The sequence below is a fragment of the Pristiophorus japonicus genome, chromosome 1, assembly GCF_044704955.1.
Source record: "Pristiophorus japonicus isolate sPriJap1 chromosome 1, sPriJap1.hap1, whole genome shotgun sequence".
Lineage (NCBI taxonomy): Eukaryota > Metazoa > Chordata > Chondrichthyes > Pristiophoridae > Pristiophorus > Pristiophorus japonicus.
In genome coordinates this window covers 418,488,965-418,514,819 of record NC_091977.1, presented here as the reverse complement: position 1 = coordinate 418,514,819, position 25,855 = coordinate 418,488,965, and the positions used below count along the sequence as shown (strand labels likewise).

The 25,855-nt window shown below is 43.6% G+C and overlaps 1 protein-coding gene across 2 annotated transcripts in view; it reads right to left on the bottom strand.

The window, feature by feature from the left end:
• atp6v1h (ATPase H+ transporting V1 subunit H) overlaps positions 1 to 25,855 on the bottom strand; it is a 145,541-nt gene that overhangs the window by 12,719 nt on the left and 106,967 nt on the right. For both annotated transcript variants that reach the window (XM_070875768.1, XM_070875777.1), the window contains exons 10-13: positions 24,586 to 24,764; positions 14,957 to 15,082; positions 13,216 to 13,317; positions 2,977 to 3,090 (exon numbers count right to left, since the gene is read on the bottom strand). In XM_070875768.1, the coding sequence (XP_070731869.1) occupies positions 2,977 to 3,090; positions 13,216 to 13,317; positions 14,957 to 15,082; positions 24,586 to 24,764 (521 nt within the window). The remainder of the gene's footprint in view (positions 1 to 2,976; positions 3,091 to 13,215; positions 13,318 to 14,956; positions 15,083 to 24,585; positions 24,765 to 25,855) is intronic.

Genomic DNA, 25,855 nt, shown 5'->3' with positions numbered 1-25,855 from the left:
AGATTGATTCCTGTGATAAGTGGAATGTCCTATGAGGAGAGATTGAGTAGAATGAACCTATATTCTGGGGAGTTTAGATGAATGAGAGGTGATCTCATTGAAACGTATAAAATTCTTAGATGGCTTGTCAGGGCAGATGCTGAGAAGCTGATTTCCCTGGCTAGAGTGTCTAGAACTAAGGGCTCATAATCTCAGGATAAGGGAGTGGCTATTTAGTACTGAGGGGGAGAAGTTTCTTCATTCAGAGGTTGTGAATTGTTGGAATTCTCTCCCCCAGATAGCTGTGGATGCTCAGTCATTGAGTATGTTCAAGACTGAGATCAATTGATTTTGGGCACTAAGTGAATGAAGGGATATGGGGATAGGGCAGGAAAGTGTAGGATGTAGAAAATCACCCATGATCTTATTGAATGTCAAATTTTATTTTATAATGCTCCTGTAAAGTGCCTTGGGACGTTTTACTACATTAAAGGCACTATATAAATGCAAGTTGTTGTTGTAAGCTGCAAGGAGGAAGTCAGAGGCTGCAAAGGCATATAGACCAGTTAAATGATTGGGCAAGAAGGTGGCAGATGGAGGTGGTGGATGGAATATAATGTGGAGTAACATGAAATCATCCACTTTGGTAAGAAGAATAGAAAAGCCTATAAGCTCAAGTGGCTGTATGGTGTACTCCTGCTCATATTTCTTATGTTCCTATTACATAAACTAGGTTTGTATGCCCTGAAATTGGTAGGTTAGATAGAAAGAAATAAGCTTTTTTGCTGGTGGATGAGTTCAGGACCAGGGCACACAACCTTAAAATCAGAGCCAAGCCATTCATGACAGAAGTTAGGAAACACTTCTTCCTGCTAGAAGTGTGGAACTCTTTCCAACCAAAAGCAGTAGATGCTAGCTCAATTAATAATTTTAAATCTGAGATCTATATAAACATTTGCTAGCTAAGGTTATTAAGGGATATGGAGCCAAGGCAGGTGGATGGAGTTTTGATACAGATAGTCTAAAAATTAGAGCCAGACCTTTCAGGAGTGAAATTAGGAAACACTTCTTCAGAGTGGTAGAAGTTTGGAACTCTCCTCTACAAATGGCAATTGATGCTACATCAATTGTTAATTTTAAATTGGAGATTGATAGCTTTCTGTTAACCAAACGTATAAAGGGATATGGGCCTAAGGCTGGTGTTAGGTCGCAGATCAGCCATGATCTCATTGAATGGCGGAATAGGCTCGAAGGGCTGAATGGCCTACTCCTGTTCCGATGTTTTTATGCATTAACTGCTCTTTACCTGCACTTCCACAAGATGCAGATTTGGGGATTTTTTTTCTACAGCCTGACCTTAACGAAGGAAATCTGAATTGTGTTGCACCAGGATTTTCTTAAAAATCTCAATGATAAAATCTGTGGCACACTTACCCTCTAGATGGGCAATGATTAAGTCTATGTACTCTGAGCTTAACTCGAGAGAGAAATTATTACACATTAGTCAATAACCAATTTTAAAAGCAAAAATCTGTGCGCACCATACACCAAAGCATTTTTTGTCTGACTAGGCGTGAAAGCTAGTCGAGGCAGTAATTAAGATATCACGCCGTTAAAAGTCCACTCATCACTACCAACTTCGTCTGGCGAGTTTAGTGGTTATCTAGCGGTTAAGTACTGCAACTTCACAAGTTCAGTGTGTTCCAATGGCTAGTCTCTGGGCGAGATACTGGTAAAGCAAAGCTTCTGGAGGAGAGGGTAACTCCAACAGCAACTTCGTGATTTCTGCGATGAACTGCGCTTGTGCGGTCACCGGAATTTGGTGTCTGGTTTACTCTAATAAAATGGTGGCTGCCAATAGATAGCTTCACTGTTACTTTTACCGCAAAATCTGGCTATAGTTTTTTCCTTGGGGGTTTTAGATGTGGTTTTATACCTTGCTATGCTTTGCAGTTACCTTACAGCAGATAGGCTTCCTGTGGCACTGCAAGTATTTGACAAGAATTTATAATGGATAAAGTTGACAAAACCATAACAATGAGGTTTTGTAGACAGCAAGTGTATGCAGAAGCTTTTTAAATTATTGATACACATACACAATCTTCTCCCTCCTATACACACATTCCATCACACCGCTCCCCACATACGCACACTTCCCAATCCTTTCCCTCTCTCTCACACTCTCTACTCCTAAACTGTCTCACGTGCACTTTCCTTCACTCCTACCCCATCTCACACAATCTCCCTCCTCTTCCCCCACACGATAAACTGTTCAATAATTTATGGAAAAAGCTTGTTTGAAGAGCCAAATGGCCTTTTTCATTTCATACTTACGTTCTCAGAATCATTGCACAACTTAACTCAGGTGGTGCTGAATACAACATGGTCTAAAAATATATTTGACTTAGAAGCAATGCAAGCTGTTCAGGGTAAACTGGATGGTGCCAACCTTTAAGTAACTTAGCGAATTTGTTGCGTTCATATTAATGCATAGTAAAATGAAGGCTGGTACAAAAAGAGTTTCACCGAAAGAATGGAAGATCACATAGTAAGGTGGTTTCATGACAAACTTAAGGATGCCCACAAATTTGTGTTATTGCTCTTTAATGAGCCTATAAATTATACCACAAAATGGGAAAAAATACATGTTTTTAAAGCTGAAATTGTCCAAAATCTGAAAGTTGACAAAGTTGAAAAATACTTCAATTTTCCTGCTTAGGCTTAGGGAGCTTTAACACTATGGGGTCTAGCTGATCTTTTCTCTAGACACTACAGTCAGTTCAGCTTTAAAATGTTAATAGATCTACATTAACTATACAAATCACAACTCTCGGAGGCCCATTTCGTCAAAGTTAGCTTCATTATATTGCCTGTTGTACAGGCTAAGCTGCTCAATGGGAAGCTTCAATATCAAAGGCTGAATTAAAAATACAGCAAAAGTTGAAAATGAATGAGCGATATCCAATTTATCATATACACAAAATATATAGTACATACCAGTTGTGCACCATCAATTTCTGAACTGCCAAAAGAGCATTGTAGCGTACTTGCTGATCTTCATGGTGCATATGGTTCATTACAAGCTGTTTGCCTCCAAGCTGTTCAATTACACTGAAAATAAACAGACACAAATCATGAATATTAAATCTTCATGATTTAGTTTTGAAATGAAGGTTTTAAATATTCGTTATTTGAATCTTAATACTATTAGGGGTTTGGAGATCTATTCATACTGTGTAGGAAAGAACAAATGTGACGTGTTTATATAGCGTCTTTCGTCTTCTCAAGCAGTCCAAAGCATTTATAACCATAGAATTGCTTTTAGTGTAGTCACTGTTGTGTTTGCTTGCAAAACAACAGCTAATTTGTGCACAGCAATATCTGATAAACAGCAATGAGCTAAACGACAAGTTAATCTGCTTTGGTGGTGCTGGTTGAGGGATGACTGTTGACCAAGGCACTGGGAGAACTCCTGTACGTTGGAAAAAGTGCCACACTATTAATAGGCAGACAGGACTTTGATTTAGTATCTCATTCAAAAGACAGCACCTCCAAGAATGCAACAAACCTCATTATTACATGAAGTGTCACCCAATATTTAGATGCTCAAGTTTTGGATTGGGCTTGAATTCACAACCTTCTGACTCAGAAGCGAGAGTTCTACCATTGAGCTAAGTTGACAATGGAGAACAGAGGAGAATGGAGTCAAAACACTGCACTTTAAAGTGTTAAGAAATCTCAAAACAATATAATTTATATTAGCCCAGAAATTGCAGTCGGAGGCTTCCTGTGGGCAGATGCCGCCGACTGAATTAAAAAAAAAACGAAAGTACCTGATGGTCCTGGAGGAACATAGACTTGCGCTTCAAGGTCTAGCTGTGCAGTCCAGCGTAGGGGCCCACGTATTTCAGGAGTGTATGTGCAGCCTGGGATCACGTGGACCAGACCAACCAATGAAAGTGGGATATCACCATTCACAGTAATTCTATGAATGGGGATAGCCCCAAAACACAAACATTTTAAGAGAAGAAAAACATTTCACATTTAAAATTAATTGAAATTGAATTTGATTAAATGTTTTAGACAAAAATGCATCTTTTTGTAAGTTTTTTTTAAAAAATGGGCCTGAAATTCCGACCTCGCCAGGTCTGGAAGAAATGTGCACGGACTCGGCAAGGCCGCGCAAAAGCCAGTTTTCGGGGCACAATGCACATGCGCTGAAAGCCGACTTTTCCAATCCATTAAGATTTCTCTCAACAGATCCTTTGCATCCCCAGGAGAGTGATTGGGCTATTTGCCCATCGAATGTCCTTCAAACTTTTACGCCTGGTAAAAGCAGGTGTATAGCTCACTTTTGCCAGCGTAAGAGTTTTAAAACCTAAAAATTAAATCATACATTGTTAAAAACCCTGTCCATTAAAGGTACATTTATTTTAAACCTATTAAAACAAAAACAAAAAAATTCTAAAACATTTTTTCTCTAAAATATTTAATTAACTTTAATTTCAATTAATTTTAAATACGTGAGGTTTTTCAAAAAAAAAAAAAATTTATTATGTTGTTTCTTATTTTAGGGGGTTATTCTCATTGATAGTAATGGAAACTCGGAAAAATGGAGTTCCCATTATCATCAATGAGAATACTACCTAGTGATTGGTGGTCCAGGCCCAGCCTCCAGCATTTTCGTACGTACAGGGAAGTCATCTCCCCGTATGTTGCGCATCAAATGAAGGCCTCCGACCGGAATCGAAGGCGCCTCAGTGACCACCAGGTATTTTCACAAAATTTTTGAGTCGGAGGTGATCATCCGAAGGAAGCCTCTGACTGGAAATCCCCCCCCCCCCCCCAATGTGTTTTAATAGGTGTAAAAATAAACTTACCTTAATACAGGGTTTTTAATATAAAAATTCCTGATAACATTTTATTTTTCTATCAAAACTCTTTTGCTGGTAAGGCCCAAGAATTTGAAGGACTTTCGCTGGGCAACGAGCCCTTCTCGTGAGGATGCTTTGGAAATGTCAAAAGAAACTTTGGCAGTTCGCAAGTGCTGGATTTTGGTGCATGCGCATTGCGCACCAAGAACCGGCACTTACAGGGCCTCTACGGGTGCGTGTGCACATCGTACGAGCTGGTAAAGACCGTGATTTTTGGCCCATTGATGCAGCAGAGCCAGAGGTGAAATCTTCCTTCTATAAATCCAATCAAAGAAGCTTGCATTAATTATTTTTTGAAGTCTCTGTCACAGTCAAATAAGCATCACATTTAAACAAATTTAAATCTAGCCTTATACTTATACAATACATGCAAGTAATTCTTCCTTGAAAGTTCAGCAACATTATCCACTGAGCAGCTACACCATTCAGTTCAGGATGATCCAAAGTTTGAGTTTTTAATCAGTGATGAGGATGAGGATGAGGATGAGGATGAGGATGAGGATGAGGATGAGGATGAGGATGAGGATGAGGATGAGGATGAGGATGAGGATGAGGATGAGGATGAGGATGAGGATGAGATGTGCTCTATTCATGGGGCCAGGAGGCCCTCCAGACAAACACTGAGGCAATGGGACAAGATAGCCATGGCGGTCCATAGCAAGAGTCAAGCCCCGAGGACCTGGATACAGTGCCGCGAAAAGTTCAATTAACTCGAACAAGTGGTCAAAGTCAGTGAATGGATCTTCAAATACCATGTCCCACCAATTGCACTACTAACCTCAGCAACTGCTCGATGCAGCACCTCCCCAATCAACAATCAATCAGGACTGATACCCAACATTCATAGTTTCACTTCACCCTCATACACTTAGCACTGCTGCAAGCCTCACCACCACATCTTGCAGCTAGCACATTCACTGACACACTTGCCCCTCTCTTGCAAAACACGGTGCCGCACAAGCGGAGGCATCAGGGCCTAGCTGGTGGGGGACATACACGGCTGTATGTCCTTACTCCCATGAAGGAGAAGGAGCTGGCCACCATTGGAGCCACCATTAAGGCCGTGGCCAGTGGCTGGGCTGAAACGATAGAAGATGACATCATACATAATCCTCAGTCTCACATCTCCACTTCTCCATCATCCCACAATCTCTTCTGATCTAAGCATGCACCTCTTACTTTACCTCTTCCCCCCACCCCTTCCCTCGCCACAACCCTGCCCACATACTTTTCTTCATTCAGATACCAAAGAATTGCAACCTGGCAGGCGGAGGTGGAAGAGCAAGAGTGATGAACACGGTCACTCGAATTCATACCAGCAGCCTCCAGCTCAGAAAAACACTGCGTAATTTAGAGGATTGCTTAGAGACGGGATCTGCACATGTTGATACACCGGTCACAACTGGCTTGCAGCCAGGGCACAGGCAAGGGTAGTGCAGATGCCAGCTCCACGGAGGGTGAGATGGCACAGGAGTTCTAATGTACGGGACTCAAATAGCACTTCGATAGGGCAAGCTGCAGAAGGCAGCTGATCAGTATGCAGAATGAAATGCTTGGTACATTGGTAGGTCTTCCAGAAAGCCTGCGTGCAATGTCAATGAGCATGGAGGAGTCCGGCACCAATCATGCAGAGCTTGGAGCACATACTTTCCAGCATGGAAGTGCTGTCCAACTTCATTACCATGCTTGTGGACCCAACCATGATGTAGCATCTGATGGTCGACATCGCAGCTTCCTTTGCAGCACAAGCGGAAGCCACCCAACGTCCGAGTGCTGCACTGAAAGCTCAGATTACTGCCATACAAGCTCAGACTGTGGCCAACATGGCTGTGGATATCAGTATTTAAAAAAGGGACTTTAGGGATGACACAGCAGTCCAGCAATCTGTCCTCCCAACTGGGATTCAAGTTCCACAAAGCAGTTGTCCTCTCAGGATGACAACATTTGTCCTCCCAACACTCCGCCAGCACCCTTGTTATTGCCAGTAAGCCAGCGAGCCCAGACTTCTGCAGGTCATGTCAAGACGGTGGAGTCCGAAGTTGGGTTTTACAGGCCCAGAACTGCTCGAGGTTGTCCACCAAGACCCTCTCCAGTCTACCCCACTGAAAGTCAACAACCTTTCATTAGCTATGCTGCAGCCATTGGGCGAGCACTGCATAGGAGCACTAGGACAGGTAAAGGCACACGGAAGACAAGTACTAAGGGAATGCACAAGGGTGATTAGTTTAAGTTCTCATGCAACATGCCATGGCTTGATTTGTAAAATTGGTTTGGAAGGTTTATTGTGTGTTGGCTTTTATTTTTGCATAGTGGCCAAGCAGACACTGTGATGGTCAGTGCCAGAGAGAAGGTAAGGTATGGGACTGTTGGTGAATGGGGACTTGGGGTTGTGTTTACTGGTATTAGTCGGATGAGTTCTTCATGGACAGCCCAGGCAGAAAGGTGCTGTCTTGGTTGCCTCCTCTTTTTCTCCTCAGTTTTGCCCTCACAATGGCAAGGTTGTGCAGCATGCAGCAGACCACTATGAATCTTGACACCTGCTCTGCCGAGTAAACATAGAAACAAAGAAAATGGGCGTAGTCGACCACCATTTGGCCCTTCGAGCCTGCACCACCATTCAATAAGATCATGGCTGATCATTCACTTCAGTACCCCTTTCCTGCTTTCTCTCCATACCCTTTGATCCTTTTAGCCGTAAGGGCCATATCTAACTCCCTCTTGAATATATCCAATGAACTGGCATCAACAACTCTCTGCAGTAGGGAATTCCACAGGTTAACAACTCAGTGAAGAAGTTTCTCCTCATCTCAGTCCTAAATGGCTTACCCCTTATCCTTAGACTGTGTCCCCTGGTTCTGGACTTCCCCAACATCGGGAACATTCTTCCTGCATCTAACCTGGCCAGTCCGTCAGAATTGTGTGTTTCTATGAGAGTCCCTCTCATCTTTTTAAACACCAGTGAATAAAGACCCAGTTGATCCAGTCTCTCCTCATATGTCAGACCAGCCATCCTGGGAATCAGTCTGGTGAACCTTCACTGCACTCCCTCAGTAGCACGAACGTCCTTCCTCAGATTAGGAGACCAAAACTGAACACAGTATTCCAGGTGAGGCCTCACGAAGGCCCTGTACAATTGCAGTAAGACCTCCCTGCTCCCATACTGAAATCCTCTAGCTATGAAGACCAACATACCATTTGCCTTCTTCACCACCTGCTGTACCTGTATGCCAACTTTTAATGACTGATGTACCATGACACCAGGTCTCATTGCACCTCCCCTTTTCCTAATCTGCTGCCATTCAGATAATATTCTGCCTTCGTGTTTTTGCCCCCAAAGTGAATAACCATACATTTATTCACATTATACTGCATCTGCCATGCATTTGCCCACTCACCTAACCTGTCCAAGTCAGCCTGCAGCCTCTTAGCGTCCTCCTCAAAGCTCACACCGCCACCCAGCTTAGTGTCATCTGCAAACTTGGAGATATTACACTCAATTCCTTCATCCAAATCATTGATGTATATTGTAAATAGCTAGGGTCCCAGCACTGAGCCCTGCGGCACTCCACTAGTCACTGCCTGCCATTCTGAAAAGGACCCGTTTATCCCGACTCTCTGCCAACCAGTTCTCTATCCACGTCAGTACATTACCCTCAATACCATGTGCTTTAATTTTGCACAACAATCTCTTGTATGCGACCTTGTCAAAAGCCTTTTGAAAGTCCAAATACACCACATCCACTGGTTCTCCCATGTCCACTCAACGAGTTACATCCTCAAAATTCCAGAAGATTTGTCAAGCATGATTTCCTTATCATAAATCCATGTTGACTTGGACCGATCCTGTCACTGCTTTCCAAATGCGCTGTTATTTCATCTTTAATTATTAATTTCAACATTTTCCCCACTACTGCTGATGTCAGGCTAACCGGTCTATAATTACCCATTTTCTCTCTCCTTTTTTAAAAAGTGATGTTACATTAGCTACCTTCCAGTCCATAGGAACTGATCCAGAGTCAATAGACTGTTGGAAAATGATCACCAATGCATCCACTATTTCTAGGGCCACTTCCTTAAGTACTCTGGGATGAAGACTATCAGGCCCCGGGGATTTATCGGCCTTCAATCCCATCAATTTCCCTAACACAATTTCCCATCCAATAAGGATATCCTCAGTTCCTCCTTCTCACTAGACCCTCAGTCCCCTAGTATTTTCAGAAGGTTATTTGTCTCTTCCTTCATAAAGACAGAACCAAAGCATTTGTTCAACTGGTCTACCATTTCTTTGTTCCCCATTATAAATTCACCTGAATCTTACTACAAAGGACCCAAGTTTGTCTTCACTAATCTTTTTCTCTTCACATATCTATAGAAGCTTTTGCAGTCAAGTTTTTATATTCCCAGCAAGCTTCCTCTCATACTCTATTTTCCCCTCCGAATTAAACCCTTTGCCGTGCTCTGCTGAATTCTAAATTTCGCCTCGTCCTCAAGTTTGCTGCTTTTTCTGGGCAATTTATATGCCTCTTCCTTTGATTTAACACTATCCTTTATTTCCCCTGTTACACGGTTGAGCCACCTTCCCCATTTTATTTTTACTCCAGACAGAGATGTACAATTGTTGAAGTTCATCCATGTGATCTTTAAATGCTTGCCATTGCCTATCCACCGTCAATCCTTTAAGTATCATTTGCCAGTCTATTCTAGCCAATTCACATCTCATACCATTAAAGTTACCTTTCCTTAAGTTCAGGACCCTGGTCTCTGAATTAACTGTCACGCTCCATCTTAATAAAGAATTCTACCATATTATGGTCACTCTTCCCCAAGGGGCATCGCACAAGATTGCTAAATTGTCCTTTCTTATTACACATCACCCAGTCTAGGATGTCCAGCCCTCCAGTTGGTTCCTCGACATATTGGTCCAGAAAACCATCCCTAATACACTCCAGGAAATCCTCCTCCACCGTATTGCTACCAGTTTGGTTAGCCCAATCTATATGTAGATTAAAGTCGCCCATGATAACTGCTGTACCTTTATTGCATGCATCCCTAATTTCTTGTTGAGGACGGCATCAAACAAGACTACTACTGTTTGGTGGTCTGTACAGAACTCCCACTAGCGTTTTCTGCCTTTTGGTATTCCGCAGCTCCACCCATACAGATTCCACATCATCCAAGCAAATGTCCTTCCTTACAATTGCATTAAATTCCTCTTTAACCAGCAAAGCTATCCCACCTCCTTTTCCTTTCTGCCTATCCTTCCTGAATGTTGAATACCCCTGGATGTTGAGTTCCCAGCCTTGGTCACCCTGCAGCCATGTCTCCTTGATGCCAATTATATCATATTCATTAATTACTGCCTGCACAGTTAATTCATCCACCTTATTACGAATACTCCTCGCATTGAGGCACAGAGCCATCAGGCTTGTCTTAATACACTTTGCCCTTTTAGAATTTTGCTGCAATGTGGCTGTTTTTGATTTTTTCCTTGGGTTTCTCTGACCTCCAATTTTACTTTTCTTCTTTCTATCTTTTGCTTCTGCCCCCATTCTACTTCCCTCTGTCTCCCTGCATAGGTTCCCATCCCCCTGCCATATTAGTTTAACCCCTCCCCAACAGCACTAGCAAACACTCCCTCTAGGACATTGGTTCCTGTCCTGCCCAGGTGCAGACCATCCGGTTTGTACTGGTCCCACCTCTCCCAGAACTGGTTCCAATGTCCCAGGAATTTGAATCCCTCCCTTCGGCACCACTCCTCAAGCCACGTATTCATCTGAGCTATCTTGCAATTCCTACTCTGACTAGCAATCCTCATATTACTACCCGAGGTCCTACTTTTTAAATTTAACTACTAGTTCCCTAAATTAGTCTTGTAGGACCTCATCCCGTTTTTTTACCTATATCGTTGGTACCTATATGCACCACGACAACTGGCTGTTCGCCCTCCTCCTTCAAAATGTCCTGCAACTGCTCCGAGACATCCGTGATCCTTGCACCAGGGAGGCAACATACCATTCTGGAGTCCCAACTGCGGCCGTCTATCTATTCCTCTTAAAATAGAATCCCCTACCATTATAGCTCTCCCACTCTTTTTCCTGCCCTCCTATGCAGCAGTCACCCATGGTGCCATGGACTTGGCTGCTGCTGCCCTGATGAGTCATCCCACCACCCCCCCCAACAATACCCAAAGGGGCTCCCAGAGCAGTTTTTTTTCCTGCCTCCCCCAGGAGTTCTATCACTACAGGTTGGGAGAATCATGAGGTTGCACCATCTAACACATCAGGTGAGCTTTAATTGGCCTACTGGTCTTCTCTTATATGCTCGAGGGGAATTCAGATCCAGCATGCTTATTGGGTCAGGGTGTTCCCATTTTCATCCCTGTTGGTGGAACTGTGACAGTAGACTGCGAGAATCTCTCTATACCTCCCTTTACAAGATGGGGTTGAGAGTTTCTAGGCATCGCACCTCAGGACGGATATATTGACCTTGGGAGGAGCTGCGGCGCAGATTCACCAGAATGATATTGGGCTAAAAGGGTTAAATAATGAGGACTTAATAATGCATCGACTAGGTTTGTATTCCCTAGCGAAGAGGTGCTCTAATTAAAATGATTATTAAAAGGAGCTGCTAGGACAGATAGAAACTATTTTCCTGGTATGTGGGGGTGGTGTCCAGAGCAAGGGGCTAGAAAACCTTAATTAGAGCTAGGCCATTCAGGAGTGATGTCAGGAAGCATTTCTTCACACACAGAGTAGTGGAAATCTAGAACTCTTTTCCTACCTCCCCCCACCCCACCCCCCCAAAAAAAAGTTGAAGCTAGGTCAACGGATATCAAAATTAGGCAAGTGTTTTAAAGGTTACAGAACCAAGGCAGGTAGCTCGAGTTAAAATACAGATCAGTCATGATCTAATTGAATGGGGCAACAGGCTTGAGAGGCTGAATGGCCTACTCCTGTTCTTATTACAACTCACTTGTAATGGACTCAAAATTGCCCAGGAGTTGCTCTTTATGTTTTGGAGCAACTTGATTTTTCTGGAGTATCTTAAAAATCTCCATTCTGCACATTCAATTTGCGCCAGTGTAAGTGAGTTAGTTAGGATTTTTTTTTTCCCCCACAAGGGGGCATTGCCAGCCACCAATGCCCATTTTGGCCATTTAGGCCACTTTGGACAGCAAATAATTACTCCAAATTAACTTAGGCCAGCCTGTATCCACTTGTGAAAACACACGGAGAGTTAAGAAATCAGCGCAGGTAGGTACCTCGGAGACCATTCGGCCAGAGATGGGGACGGGAAGGGAAGCGGAGAGGACCTTGCAAAGCACAAGTAGTAAGCATTCAAGAAGACAAAAACATTCAAGAATAAAAAATAAATAAAACGAAGTCCTACCTTTATATCAAAACTCAAAGCACAAAAATAAGCATTCAATAATAATAGAAGGAAGCAGATATGACCTGCACCTAAAGCACCAAGACTTACAAAGCACTAAACAAAGCACAAAAAGTAATAAACATTCAATAATAAAAAATAGAACTAAGTCTTACCTTCATCCAAAACACACGACTCCGTTCATCTACACTCACCAATTCCTGGTATTGTATTATTAATGTACAAAATTCTAAATAAATGACAATGCCCTCTGAACAGCACTTATTTACAATGCGTTCCAGAGGGCCCGGCCGGTGCAGAAGACCACTCGGCCAGGGATAGGGTGGCGAGCATCGGGTCCCTCTCACACATGCTGTAGGACGCGCTGGGGGAAAGGAGCTACCGCGCATGCGCGCACACGGTTTTCAACGCTGGGACAGTAGCTCCACCCCCAATCCACTGGCCACGCTGCGCCAAGCCCCGGGCGAGGCAACACAGCGGCCATAATCTGAGGAAATTTTCTTGGTGCCCTTTTCATTGTACAAAAGCGGCGCAACTCCGTAAGTGCGGCAAAAATCTGCAGGGACCAATTTTGAGCCCTTTATCTCTTGTGTTAAATGTAGAATGAGTTTGAATTGCAACAGCTAACCTCGGAGTGCTTGATGTGGACATTTCCTGCTTGAGCAGGAAAAGTTTTCAACCTTAGAGCATCAACATCCCCTTCAAAGCAAAACACAGTATCATATAAAAATGTGTGTCCCTTATATCCTGTAAAACACTGATATTTCTCTGAATATGGGATACGCTATAGGATGCAAGTATTTGTTACTGATTTCCTAAATTATCAATGGTAATTTTCATGGTAAGTATTCAGAAATCAATGAAGATATGGAATTCTTTTTTCTGCAAATTGTATTTACTGCTAAGATCTTACCGTTTTCCCCGAGGGTAGTGACGCACATATTCACCAATATCATGTGCAGCCACAGCCAATACTTGAGGGTCATCAGAGACTTCCAAAAGCCTTGTCAGAATCCTTCACAGAAAATTAAAATGCAAAATATTGAGATTAACATGTAATGTTCCCTGTAATTTGTTTTGGGTGCACAGGCCCTTTAACTGGTTGCATGGCCCATTCATTTTTTTGCTCATCTGCAGTTATTACCATTATAAAGCTGGTGAGTGGCCTGTGCAGGACCTACAGACAGCTGTGTGACTGTGCAGCTTAACAGGAACATTGGGCTCAATTTTCCACATGGGTGATTTCTGGCACAGTTGAAGAGGTACGTACGATTTTTTAGTGGCCCAAATGTGGCAAAAGAGATTTAAGTTTCGCCGGAATTAACTTTGAATTTGGAGCAGTGCAGATTGGCCTTAAGCTTTGTGGGTGGAGCTTAAGGCCTGCGCCAAAAACTGATGTTGCTAGGGTAACGAGGGACACTCAGAAGGGCTGAGGTTAGAAACTGAAAAAGGGCAGAGGCCGGGCTGGAAACTGAAGCCGCTGCCTTCCCGGCCCGAAAGGACCCTGGGCCAGTGGAGTCCTTTTGGGCTGGGAAAGCAGTGGGCCAGTGCAGGGTCCTTTCGGGCCGGGGTGGCAGCGGGCCGGTGCATGCAGAGTCCTTTCGGTCTGGGGTGGCAGCGGGCCGGCCCGCACCTATCCCGGGCCGAAATGATCCACCCCCCCCCACCTACCTGTCCTGTCTTCAGCCTCCCGGTCTGCTCCCCTGCCCCTAGCCCTGGCTGAAGGGCTTGCCGGGGCCTTCTCCCACCCCTAGACCAGGTAGAGTGGTCTCCTCCCTTCCGGTCAAAGGCTTCCCCCTACCCCCTCTCCCTCCCCCCCACCATCTCTCCCTCACCTTTCCTGCTGCTGCTGTCCGGGCATCTGCTGCACTTACCTGCGCCGATTTCTTTAACTCTCCGCAAGGGTTTTCTAGAGTTGCCACATACGCTGGCCTAAGTAGCACTGGAGTAACTATTAGCTGGCCAAAGTTGTTTAAATGGCCAGAACTGGCGTACGTGGCTGGTAATGCCCCCTTTTGAGGAAAAAAAAAGTACCTAAAAAACACGTAACTAAGTCAATTACGCTGGTGCAAATTGATTGGGGAAGCTGGGGATTTTTAAAGTTAGGCCAGAAAAAGCAGCCGACTCCAAAAAAAGTGTAAATACTGGGGAAAATTGAGCCCATTGTTAGCATGCATTTCTTTCACATTGCAATTAAGAATTGCTTAAATCCTTCTAAATTTGATTCTTTAAAAAAAAATGTAATTATGGCATTCGAAGTAAAATTCTAGCATTGATATTTGGTAGCAATACATGATAAATAATGTTAACTAAATTAATCCAGCAGGGGAAAGAAGCTGTTGGATAGCATCTTGAAAACACCAGGGCCAAAAGGTTTATAATCTACTTTACATTCTTGATACTTATACACTGCTGTCCTCAATGAATAATCTAAATTGCCAAGTGCAATTATTTTAATTTATTGTCATTTTATTAAATTTTCAATGATTATAATACAATGCAAACTGACACCAAAAATCCCATTGGTGCAACATATTTTAAATACCACTGGGATCTACCAAATTGAGCAGAAGCTAAAGGCAGTTAGGTATTAACTGGGCTTAAATGTCAATGTATCTGAATGGAGCAAATACAAGTATTGAAATTAAACTTACTTCAGCAGTTCATAGTTTTTTTCATTCAACCTGGCAGCATTTTCGCGCCAGAATTTTTCTGATTTGTGGACAGGGCTCCATTCCAGGCGTCCCGACTTCAGTTCTGAACTGTATTCATCAAAAGAACTGGAAGTGGGTGGTAAGGGAGGAGGAAAAATAAAAATCAGTGCTGCATGCATACAAAACAAATGCTCAAAATTAATTCAGGAACAATTTACATAGAATATACAGTAAAAGAAAACAGGCTATTTGGCCCAACCAGTCCATGCCGCTGTTTATGCGCCACTCGAACCTCCTCTCATCCTTCCTTATCTAACTATAATAACCCTCTATTCCCTTTTCCCTCATATGCTTATCTAGCCTCCCCTTAAAATATATCTATACTATCCACCTCAATCACTCCCTATGGTAGCGAGTTCCACATTCGCACCACTCTGGGTAAAGAAATTTCTTCAGAATTCCCCACTTGATTTCTTGGTGACTATCTTATATTGATGGCCTCTAGTTTTGCTCTTCCCCACAAGTTGAAACACTGTCTACTCTATCAAACCTTTCATAACTTTAAAGACCTCTATTAGGTCACTCCTCAGCCTTCTCTTTCCAAGATAAAAGAGACCGAAGCCTGTCCTCAAGTGTAACCTCGCATTTCTGGTATCATCTTTGTAAATCTTTTTTGCACCCTCTCCAGTACCTCTATATCCTTTTTATAACATGGCGACCAGCAATGTACACAGTACTCCAAGTGTGGTCTAACCAACATTCGATACAAGTTTAGCATAACTTCTCTACTTTTCAATTCTATCCTTCTAGAAATAAATCCCAGCGCTTGGTTTGCTTTTTTAGGGCCCTTATTAACCTGCGTCACTGTATAGGAAGATGAATCTGCAACAATCATTCCTTTAAAAAATCTTATTGGCCCAAACATTCCGGCCTCCCGGGTCTGTATGGACCCGGGAAAGCATCACAAATACCGGTTTTCAGCGCACAATGCGCATGAGTGGAAAACCGGCTTTTCCAATCTGTCAAGCTGGAGCTTGACAGATCCTCCGTATATCGGGAGCGAGGACAGTTGCAAGGGCAAGATTGCAGTATTTAACTATACCTTACCCAGCAAATGTCTTCCAAATGCTGTGCCTGATAAAAGCAAGTGCATTGCCTACTTTTACAGGCGTAAGAGTTTTAAAATACACAAAAACACATTTTATTGTTAAAAACCCTCCCCACTATGGTAAGTTTATTTTAAACCATAAATGAAACTGATTTTTTTTTTAAATTGGAAAAATATATACATTTTAAATTAGTTATTTATGTATTATAAATTAATAAAAATGGTGTATTTTTTCTATTTTTTTTTTAATGAAGAATATTGTGCGTTTGGAGTGGGTTTCTCATTCATTACTCCAACTTACGGAGTTCCCATTATGATGAATGAGAAAATACTTTACCTTGATTGGCTGCCCAGAGCCATGTGACTCCAGCTTCAGCCCTACACACGTCCTGACGCGGAGTCCTCAGGACCGGGAACTCGCGTGGCGCAGCAGGAATAGGTAGGTGCGCATCTTTAACTTTTTTTACCCGATCGCCTGCTGGGCCATTGTATAATTTTAATTTAAAAAAATTATTCACATGCATAACTAAAAATCTAGGAAAGCATCCTCCGATTAAGATCGCTTCCTATGAATGTTTTAACTCCATATATTTAACTTCCTGAGCATCAGTGACAGAGTCTAAATGGTTTATCTGCTTGACTTGAACATTCAAACAAGATTGACCAAAAACTGAGCAAATATTGACAGATAATGGTGCCAGACTGGAATGCATTATATTATGGGTCCCCATCCCAGAATGGTGACAGATTAGGAAAAGGGGAGGTACAACGAGCCCAGGGTGTCATGGTACATCAGTCATTGAAGGTTGGCATGCAGGTACAGCAGGCGGTTAAGAAAGCAAATGGCATCTTCGCCTTCATAGCGAGGGGATTTGAGTACAGGGGCAGGGAGGTGTTAATACAGTTGTACAAGGCCTTGGTGAGGCCACACTTGGAGTATTGTGTACTGTTTTGGTCTCCTAACTTGAGGAATGACGTTCTTGCTATTGAGAGTGCGCAGCGAAGGTTCACCAGACTGATTCCCGGGATGGCGGGACTGACATATCAAGAAAGACTGGATCAACTGGGCTTGTATTCACTGGAGTTCAGAAGAATGAGAGGGGATCTCATAGAAACTTTTAAAATTCTGACGGGTTTAGACAAGGTAGATGCAGGAAGAATGTTCCCAATGTTGGGGGAAGTCCAGAACCAGGGGTCACAGTCTAAGGATAAGGGGTGAGCCATTTAGGACTGAGATGAGGAGAAACTTCTTCACCCAGAGTGTGGTGAACCTGCAGAATTCTCTACCATAGAAAGTTGTTGAAGCCAATTCACTAAATATATTCAAAAAGGAGTTAGATGTAGTCCTTACTACTAGGGGGATCAAGGGGTATGGCGAGAAAGCAGGAATGGGGTACTGAAGTTGAATGTTCAGCCATGAACTCATTGAATGGCGGTGTAAGCTCGAAGGGCCGAATGGCCTACTCCTGCACCTATTTTCTATGTTTCTATACCTCCCGTAAAATTTGGAAGATGGCATTTCAGAACTGGCTGGAGCCAATGTTCCTGCACTATACACTTGAGGAATGCTTATTTTGAACGGAGTGACTGCTCGATCCTGTGATGAACCCGAAGTGTGCATGTCCTACTTTAAGGGCATAAAGCAAGGGAAAGAGGAAATAGGAAATAGGGGTGGTGTGCAGGACTCAAAACTTCCACATAGACAGTTTTTCCAACTCTCGCGATTCTATCGTGGGACACGCAATTTCCGATTGAAATAAAGCTTCACTCGCGATGGAACACTGAAATCTCTGGATGTTATGAAAAGTCTTATGAACCTGGTGGATTTTTTTGCGCATGCGCAAATCGTGTATCTTTGAGCATAGCGGGATTCCTCCCCTGCCCCCCCCCCCATCCAAAAAAAGAGAGATTTGGGTGTTCCATCGCGAGTGAAGCTTTGTTTCACTCAGCAATACTGCTTTTATCATTTCAATAATTAATTTGAACTATAAAATCAATTCAAAGTTGGATGGACAGGCTAGGGTTCTAGAGGGAGTAGTTTTTTGGGAAATTACAAAGAATTTATATGACAACCGTAAGCATTTCTAAATTAAATATGACAAGTTAACATCATTGAAATTAGATTTAGTTTTAATTAGAGATCTATGTTATTGAAGGTTTGGCAAGTTGTCCAGACTTTAATGCAACTTCAATTGAGACTACAGCCAAAAGAAGTTTAAGGTTTGTAAAGCATAATGTATTGTAACTTTGAGCTGAAGCTTCAATCAAGCCCAGACTGATGGCATTAGTGGCCCAGAAATTCCTCTCGAGGTCTTCCCGTGGGCACTAAAGAATGGGCAGAAAATGCGCAATTACCTGAAGCTGCTAGGCCCACTCGAGATCCCGGTCCGGAGGCCTCGCGTGACTATGCGTCGCAGCGCGTTCACTATGGGACGTCTGCAGGAGTCACGTGGACCTGGACACCCAATCAGAGGTATGTATTTTCTCATTCATAGTAATGGAAGATTCGTAAGTCCAAATTGCCTATTACTATAAATGAGAAACAACCAAAATACAAAAACACCTCACAAATACTCTAATAGAAATTAAAGTGGTTATAAATGTTTTTCTTTAAAAAATGAAAAAAATTTGCCCATTTTTAAAAAAAAAAACCTTTTAATTCTGGTTAAAAATAAATGTTATGTATTGGGCAGGGTTTTTAAAAAAACAAAAAAAAATTAAACACGTGTATTTTAACTGCTTTTATCAGGTGCACGAATTCCGCAATCTTGCCTGTGCAAATGTCCTCGCTCCTGATCTGGCTAGGATCTGTCAAGCTCCAGTTTGACATTAGAAAAGCTGGTTTTCAGCGCATGCACATTGCGTGCTGAAAACCAGCTTTTCCAATGCCTTCCTGCGTCCATAGAAACTTTGTATGGGCACGGGACATCGGAATTTCTGGGCATATCCTCGGAGGGCGAAAGGATCCTCAGTTGATGTAATTAGGGCCATTTCATTTCAGCTCTACATAGTGTAAAAGCACTAAATTGTTCATAATTCTACCTCTAAATTATACAAAATTAACAATGTCACAAACAAAAATAACTGGAGTGGAAAATGGAAATGGTGCAAAAGAGGCTGCACTTCGTGACAAGGTTAGGCACATTATTCTAGCAGTGGAACGAACATGATAGCTTATGTGGCAGTAATTGCAAGTAAACACAAGTTTCAAAGAGAAGATACATTCCCTAACATCAAAAGGAAAATCTTTTAAGCCATTTAGATGGCAAGTCCGTGACCTCAAAACTGTAGACCTTTTTCAGCATTTACATTTTCCCAATTAAGTGAGAGCATGATGACAGATCAATAACCAAACAGGATGAAAAATGTGACAAAATGTTTCTCAGGTGAGATTACGGGACCGAAATTCAGTGCAGACAGCAAGCTGCCAGACTTGCCGTCTTTTTCCCGCGATTGCAGCAGCCAAAGGATCCATATTCAGCTATTTTTTGCAAAAAATATCCTCCAGCACTAATTGCGCTTCAGAATTGATAGTTTGCAGCGGTGTGGGTGGGTTGATTGGGATGCAATTCACACAGGGAAATTCACCCTTATGTTGATTTGCAGACAACAAGCCAGCTGCTCCCTAGCCTTCTTAAAGGCCAGGGTTTATAGCTAGGCCTTGAGGGGGGAAGGAACTGTATGTAAGGATTGCTGATGCTGCTGTGGGAAGAACAGCAACGCGATTTTCCGACACCGAGCTGGAGACCCTGCTGCAGGGTATCGAGGGAAGGAGACGAATCCTGTACCAAGATGCAGGGAGACCAACTTGCCAAGTGTTCAGTAATGCCTGGAGGGAGATCGCAGTAGGTGTCGGGGACCTCCATCTATAATAGGATGGCGACCCAAATGTAGAAAAAGGCTGACGACCTTATTCGTTTGATGAAAGGGAGTACCTGTTCCACCAACTGCTGACCTTCCATCAGAGAGCCTCTCCTTCATCCTTCTCTTATTTCCCACCTTCATTCTACAGTCACTGATGCACATTTACAGCTGTCAGTTAGGGACAGACAGTTGTGCTCTCATTTCTGATGCATCATAATGATGCTACAAACCAACCAATCTTTATTTTGCAGGCCAAACTTGCTCATAAATCGCATTGAGCAAAGGAGGATTGGTGGTGGCGAGGCAGACATACAAATCCTCACACCATTGGAGGCAAGGGTCGAGGCGCTTGTTGGCAGACATGGTGCCTTATCTGTGGCCCAGGGCACTAAGCAAAGCCTGTGAGGGTAAGTGAAGGCCATTCTTTAATGCTAGCACTCCCTGAAAGCGACACAGCACATTATGCCTTTCCTTCTGAAAGTGTGCTACTTGCAGGTTCCATGCATCAATGCCCTACCTTCCCCTCACAGCAGACCTTCTCCCATTGATGCTTGCAGATAAGAGGCCGAGTGGCAGCCAAGGCGAGAGAGAGGATCCTCCTGAAAGACTGTCACCAGGCCTGGAGGAGAGCATAGTGAGTAGTGGCAGCCGAGGCGAAGCAGCTGCTCCTCCTGAGCCACCGGATGATGAGACACTGTCGCAAGGCCTGGAGGAGACCCTCGAGAGCCAGAGAGATGAGCATACCGACAGCATTGAGGACATTGAGTTTTTAAGCCTTGCTGACATCCTGGATCTCACTCCATCTTTTGGGGACCTCTCCAATGAGGACGAGAAAGAAGAGGAAACTGCTGGCACCAATGTGTCACTGCTTCCACCCACACGTGCCAGCTCAGATACTGGGAGTACGCGGTCTGATCTAGTCCAGATAGTTCAGGGGTCTGCAATGGGTGGGCTCACTGCTCTGGCGCAGGATGAAGGCATCATGACTGCTGCCTGGATACCTGGCATCAATTGCCAGGATCCTTCGCTGGTGGTCACACACCAACTGAACATTCAGGGAGTGGTATCCCTTTCTATTGATACAGTTCGGAATGGTGTTGTGGCGCCCTCAGGCCAACATGTGTGCAGTCGATGGCCTCCTGCACCCTGGGGAGCCCTGCAATCTAGACAAATCCAGCCTGGCGCTCCACCAGTTTCTCCCTGTTCATGGGGAAGGAGATATATTGCACTCTTCTCTTGTAAAGCGCATTGGTGACCTGCCGGATGGAGCGATGGGTGGAGAATTGGGAGATGTTGGAGATGTCTGCACTTGCAGACTAGAACGAGCCCATTGAGTAAAAGTTCAGAGCTATTGTTATTTTGGTCTCCACGTTGAGAGCTGTCCTCAGCCTTGTGCGAGGCTCCAGATCTGGCTGCAGGACATTGCAGAGCTCGGTCAGGATGTCCTTTGTGAATTGTAGTCTTTGCACACATTGCTCGTTGCTGAGCTGTAGGAAGAGGAACGGACGCCGGTAGACCCTTGGACAGTAGGGCCTCCATGGCAGAGGTATGTGCCCCATGAGCCCCTCCCATGCCAGCTGTCTGAGCACCTTCGCCCTCTTCCTGATGCTGTTGCGCAGCCTCTGCAGGCTGGTGCTGGCAAGTTTCCTCGCGCACTACCTGGTGAAGAGGGAGGGGTCAGTGTACCTGAACCTCCTCCTCATGCCATCTCCCTGCTGTCCAGCCTCTGGACGTTAACGTGTGTGTCCATCTGCAGGCCCTTCTACATGTTGGGCAGCCATGGCTGTTGCCTCCTTTGCCCACTGCCTCAGGACTTGTTGGTGACTGTGACGACCTCCTGCATGCCTCCTTGCCTCAGACAATGTGGAGCAGATGTTCCCCTGCCAAAACTGAACCCATTATGGCTGCAGGCTCGACCCTTACTTGTTGGCCTCTGTGCAGCAGAGAATTGCTCCCATCAGCCGCGAATAATGAGAGACAGGGAAAAAATTTGATAAGACAGCAAAACTTTTCAGAATCCTGCTGCAGTTTTTCAAATGTTTCAGAAAAGCTCCAATAAATTCTGATCCACAAAAAGCCGATTGCAACACACCAGCTGGCATTCTCCAACAATGCACCGACCCAAAAAGCTGGCGGGGGCACGGTCAGTAAAAGGACCGGCTTTTTTGTGAAAATGGGTTCAGGGGCGGAGTGACAGTGGTGTGCACTTTGATCGAATCATCACTGCCGCAAGCCTGGTCGGCCAGAACATTGGAGAATAGGCTCTCGTTTTGTTAATAAGGCCCCAGGAATTATTATTTTCCCTCAAACATCTGAATATAGTAAATAAGCCATACTGAGGAGAAGCTCTCTGGACAGGGGATAAGAGAGGCTTTAGGGCTACCTCCCTGTGGAGCCACATGATGAAAAATGAGCTTGAAATCTATTTCTAGATAGCTTAAGTTGTGGAAACTGACGACTATGCTTTGGCTAAGAGTGTTGTTATTTCACTTTGGGCCCCTTTGAGGTGCCTGGCCGATAAATCTATGGAATTTGTACTGCACCAATATACAGTCAGCAATGACCACACTCCACCCTGGGATTTTACAAACATTTATTACATTGAAATCAAGGTGCACATAAACCCTGGACAAACTTTCCACAGAATCTACATTCTCAAGCTAACAAAATGTGATTGAGCTATTGCAGAAAGTGGCCTCGAGGTAACCACAGAATTCTCATGGGTTGGTCAGAAGGAAAGGTTTCAGAAATTGCTCTCTACGTGGGAAACATTGAGGTGACCTAACTGATGTGTGGAAAATAAAGATATTGATGGCTTTACTTAAAATGGAGTGGTGATATCTTCTTTAATTGTTTTTCCCATTTATACCAATGTAGTATTAACTGCTGGTATGACCAGTTCAACAGGCAAGTAGGGATAATATTTGCATAAACAGTCAAATAAGCATTTGAATATGTCAGTCACAAAAAGAGAAAAAAAAGACTTGCATTTATATAAGCGCCTTTCACGACCACCAAACATCTCAAAGCACTTTACAGTCAGTCAATAAATTACTTTTGGAGTGTAGTCACTGTTGTAATGTGGGAAATGCGACAGCCAACTTGCGCACACCAAACTCCCACAAACAGCAATGTGATAATGACCAGATAATCTGTTTTTTGTCATGTTGATTTTCGAAATAGTGCCATGGAATCTTTTACGTCCACTTGAGGGGGCAGACGGGGCCTCGGTTTAACATCTCATCCAAAAGACTGCACCTCAGACAGTACAGCACTCCCTCAGCACTGCACTGGAGTGTCAGCCTAGATTTGTGCGCTCAAATTCCTGGAGTGGGACTTGAACCCACAAGTGCAATGACTACCATGACTGCAAATTGAACACAAAAAACCCAACTGGTTCACTCATGCTCTTCAGGGAAGGGAATCTGCCCTAGATCTAACTCTAGAGTACATTACCTGAATGTCTCTTGTACCCCCCTAGCGCACCGTTCATTTCTACAAATCGATAGAATAAGGACCATGCATAGAAACATAGAAAATAGGTGCAGGAGTAGGCCATTCGGCCCTTCGAGCCTGCACCACCATTCAATATGATCATGGCTGATCATGCAACTTCAGTACCCCATTCCTGCTCTCCCTCCATACCCCTTGATCCTTTTAGCCGTAAGGGCCACATCTAACTCCCTTTTGAATATATCTAATGAACTGGCCTCTACAACTTTCTGTGGTAGAGAATTCCACAGGTTCATAATTCTGAGTGAAGAAGTTTCTCCTCATCTCGGTCCTAAATGGCTTATCGTTGGACTTCCCCAACATCTGGAACATTCTTCCTGCATCTAACCTGTACAGTCCCGTCAGAATTGTATATATGTTTCTATGAGATCCCCTCCCATTCTTCTAAATTCCAGTGAATAGAAGCCAAGTTGATCCGTCTTTCTTCATATGTCAGTCCCACCATCCCAGGAATCAGTCTGGTGAACCTTCGCTGCACTCCCTCAATAGCAAGAATGTCCTTCCTCAGCTTAGGAGACCAAAACTGTACTCAATATTCCAGGTGTGGCCTCACCAAGGCCCTGTACAACTGCAGTAAGACCTCCCTGCTCCTATATGCAAATCAACTCGCTATGAAGGCCTACATGCCATTTGCCTTCTTCACCACCTGCTGTACCTGCACACCAACTTTCAATGACTGATGTACCATGACACCCAGGTCTCGTTGCATCTCCCCTTTTCCTAATCTGTCACCATTCAGATAATATTCTGCCTTCATGTTTTTGCCACCAAAGTGGATAATCTCACATTTATCTACATTATACTGCATCTGCCATGCATTTGCCCACTCACCTAAACTGTCCACGTCACCCTGCAGTCTTAGCTTCCCTCTGTCCCCCTGCCATATTGGCTTAAACTCTCCCCAACAGCACAAGCAAACACTCCTCCTAGGACATCGGTTCCGCTATCACCTTGGGGCAAATAGGGATGGGTAATAAATATTTTGCCCACATCCCCAAAAAAAATTGAATAGTTATTTTGTCGAGGTTATAGAGGGCAGCTGCTTTACACACATAATGGTAGTTACACAACTAATTTAACCACTTTTAGCAATAACTACTTTGCATCAGATCTTTGGTCACAGAAAACTACCATCACAACTAACCTAAGATCTTGGACACTCTCTCCAAGCTTTTGCAAGAGAAATTCAATGTCATCAGCAATGTCTTCATCATCATATTTCTGTTGTTCAAGATTCTCCAGCTGTTTAAGGACTTTGCACTGAATCATTGCAAGTGCATATTCCTGATGCGTTTCTCTTTCTGCAGATTTTTCTAGAAGATTCTATTAAACAAATAAAATGCTCAAAAGTTCATTATAGATTTTCCATTTTACTTAAAAGGAAAGTTTCAAAAGTATATGCTGAACATCTATGGGATAAATGCAAGGAAATTCAAGTGTCCACTCTTTGGCGACTCAAGAGTGAAATACATTCAAGTTCGGGTTTGATCCTGAGCCAAGCTTCAAATCCCACATCCATTTCATAACCAAGACCACTATTTTCACAGCCACAATTTGGTTACAGCCCCTCTGTTACTGAACCCCTATCCATGTTTTTGTCACTCCAGTGCTTTCCTTGGTCTTTCCTTTGTTCACCCTCCATAAATTACAACAAGTTACCCAAAACCCAATTGCTCATATTCCATCTTACACAATGTTTTGACTGGCTTGCTGATCCCCTATATATTACACTTTAAACCCTTGTTCTACCTTCAAATCTTCATAAAGTATTGTTCCACCCCATCTCAACAACCTCCTCCAAACCTACATATTCTCTCTCATTCCTTTGTCTTCTGAATGTAGCCGCCTGTTAGCCACCTCCCTACATAGGTGGCTGAAAGCGCTGCAATCAAAGCTCTGCTATCTGTAACTCCTTTCCTAAGCCCATCTGCCACTCTGCTTTAAAAGCATTCTCATAACTCATGTTTTCAGCGGAGCTTTCAGTCACTTCTCATAGCCTTGCTTGGTATTCCATTCTTCCTACTACAGATACAAAAGCAAAATAATGTGGATACTGGAAATCTGAAATAAAACAGGAAATGCTAGAAATACTCAGCAAGTCAGGCAGCATCAGTTGAATCAACAGAGTTAATGTTTCAGGTCGATGACTTTTAGTCAGAACTGGTGACTGGGCCAGTCTTCCAAGGACAGGGGGCGCTGTGACTGGGCCAGTCCTCCAGGAGAGTTCTGATGAAAGGTCATCGATGTGAAATATTAAGGGGCCAAAATTGCCCCTTTTTAAAAAAAAAAGCCGTTTTTGCCTCAGGGGGGGGGGGGGCGACGATGTGGAAAGCATTCACCGCTCAGTCGCCAATAATCGTGACATTGCCCTCATTTTTTTTGGGGGGGGGGGGGGGCGGCGACCCCCTTTCCAC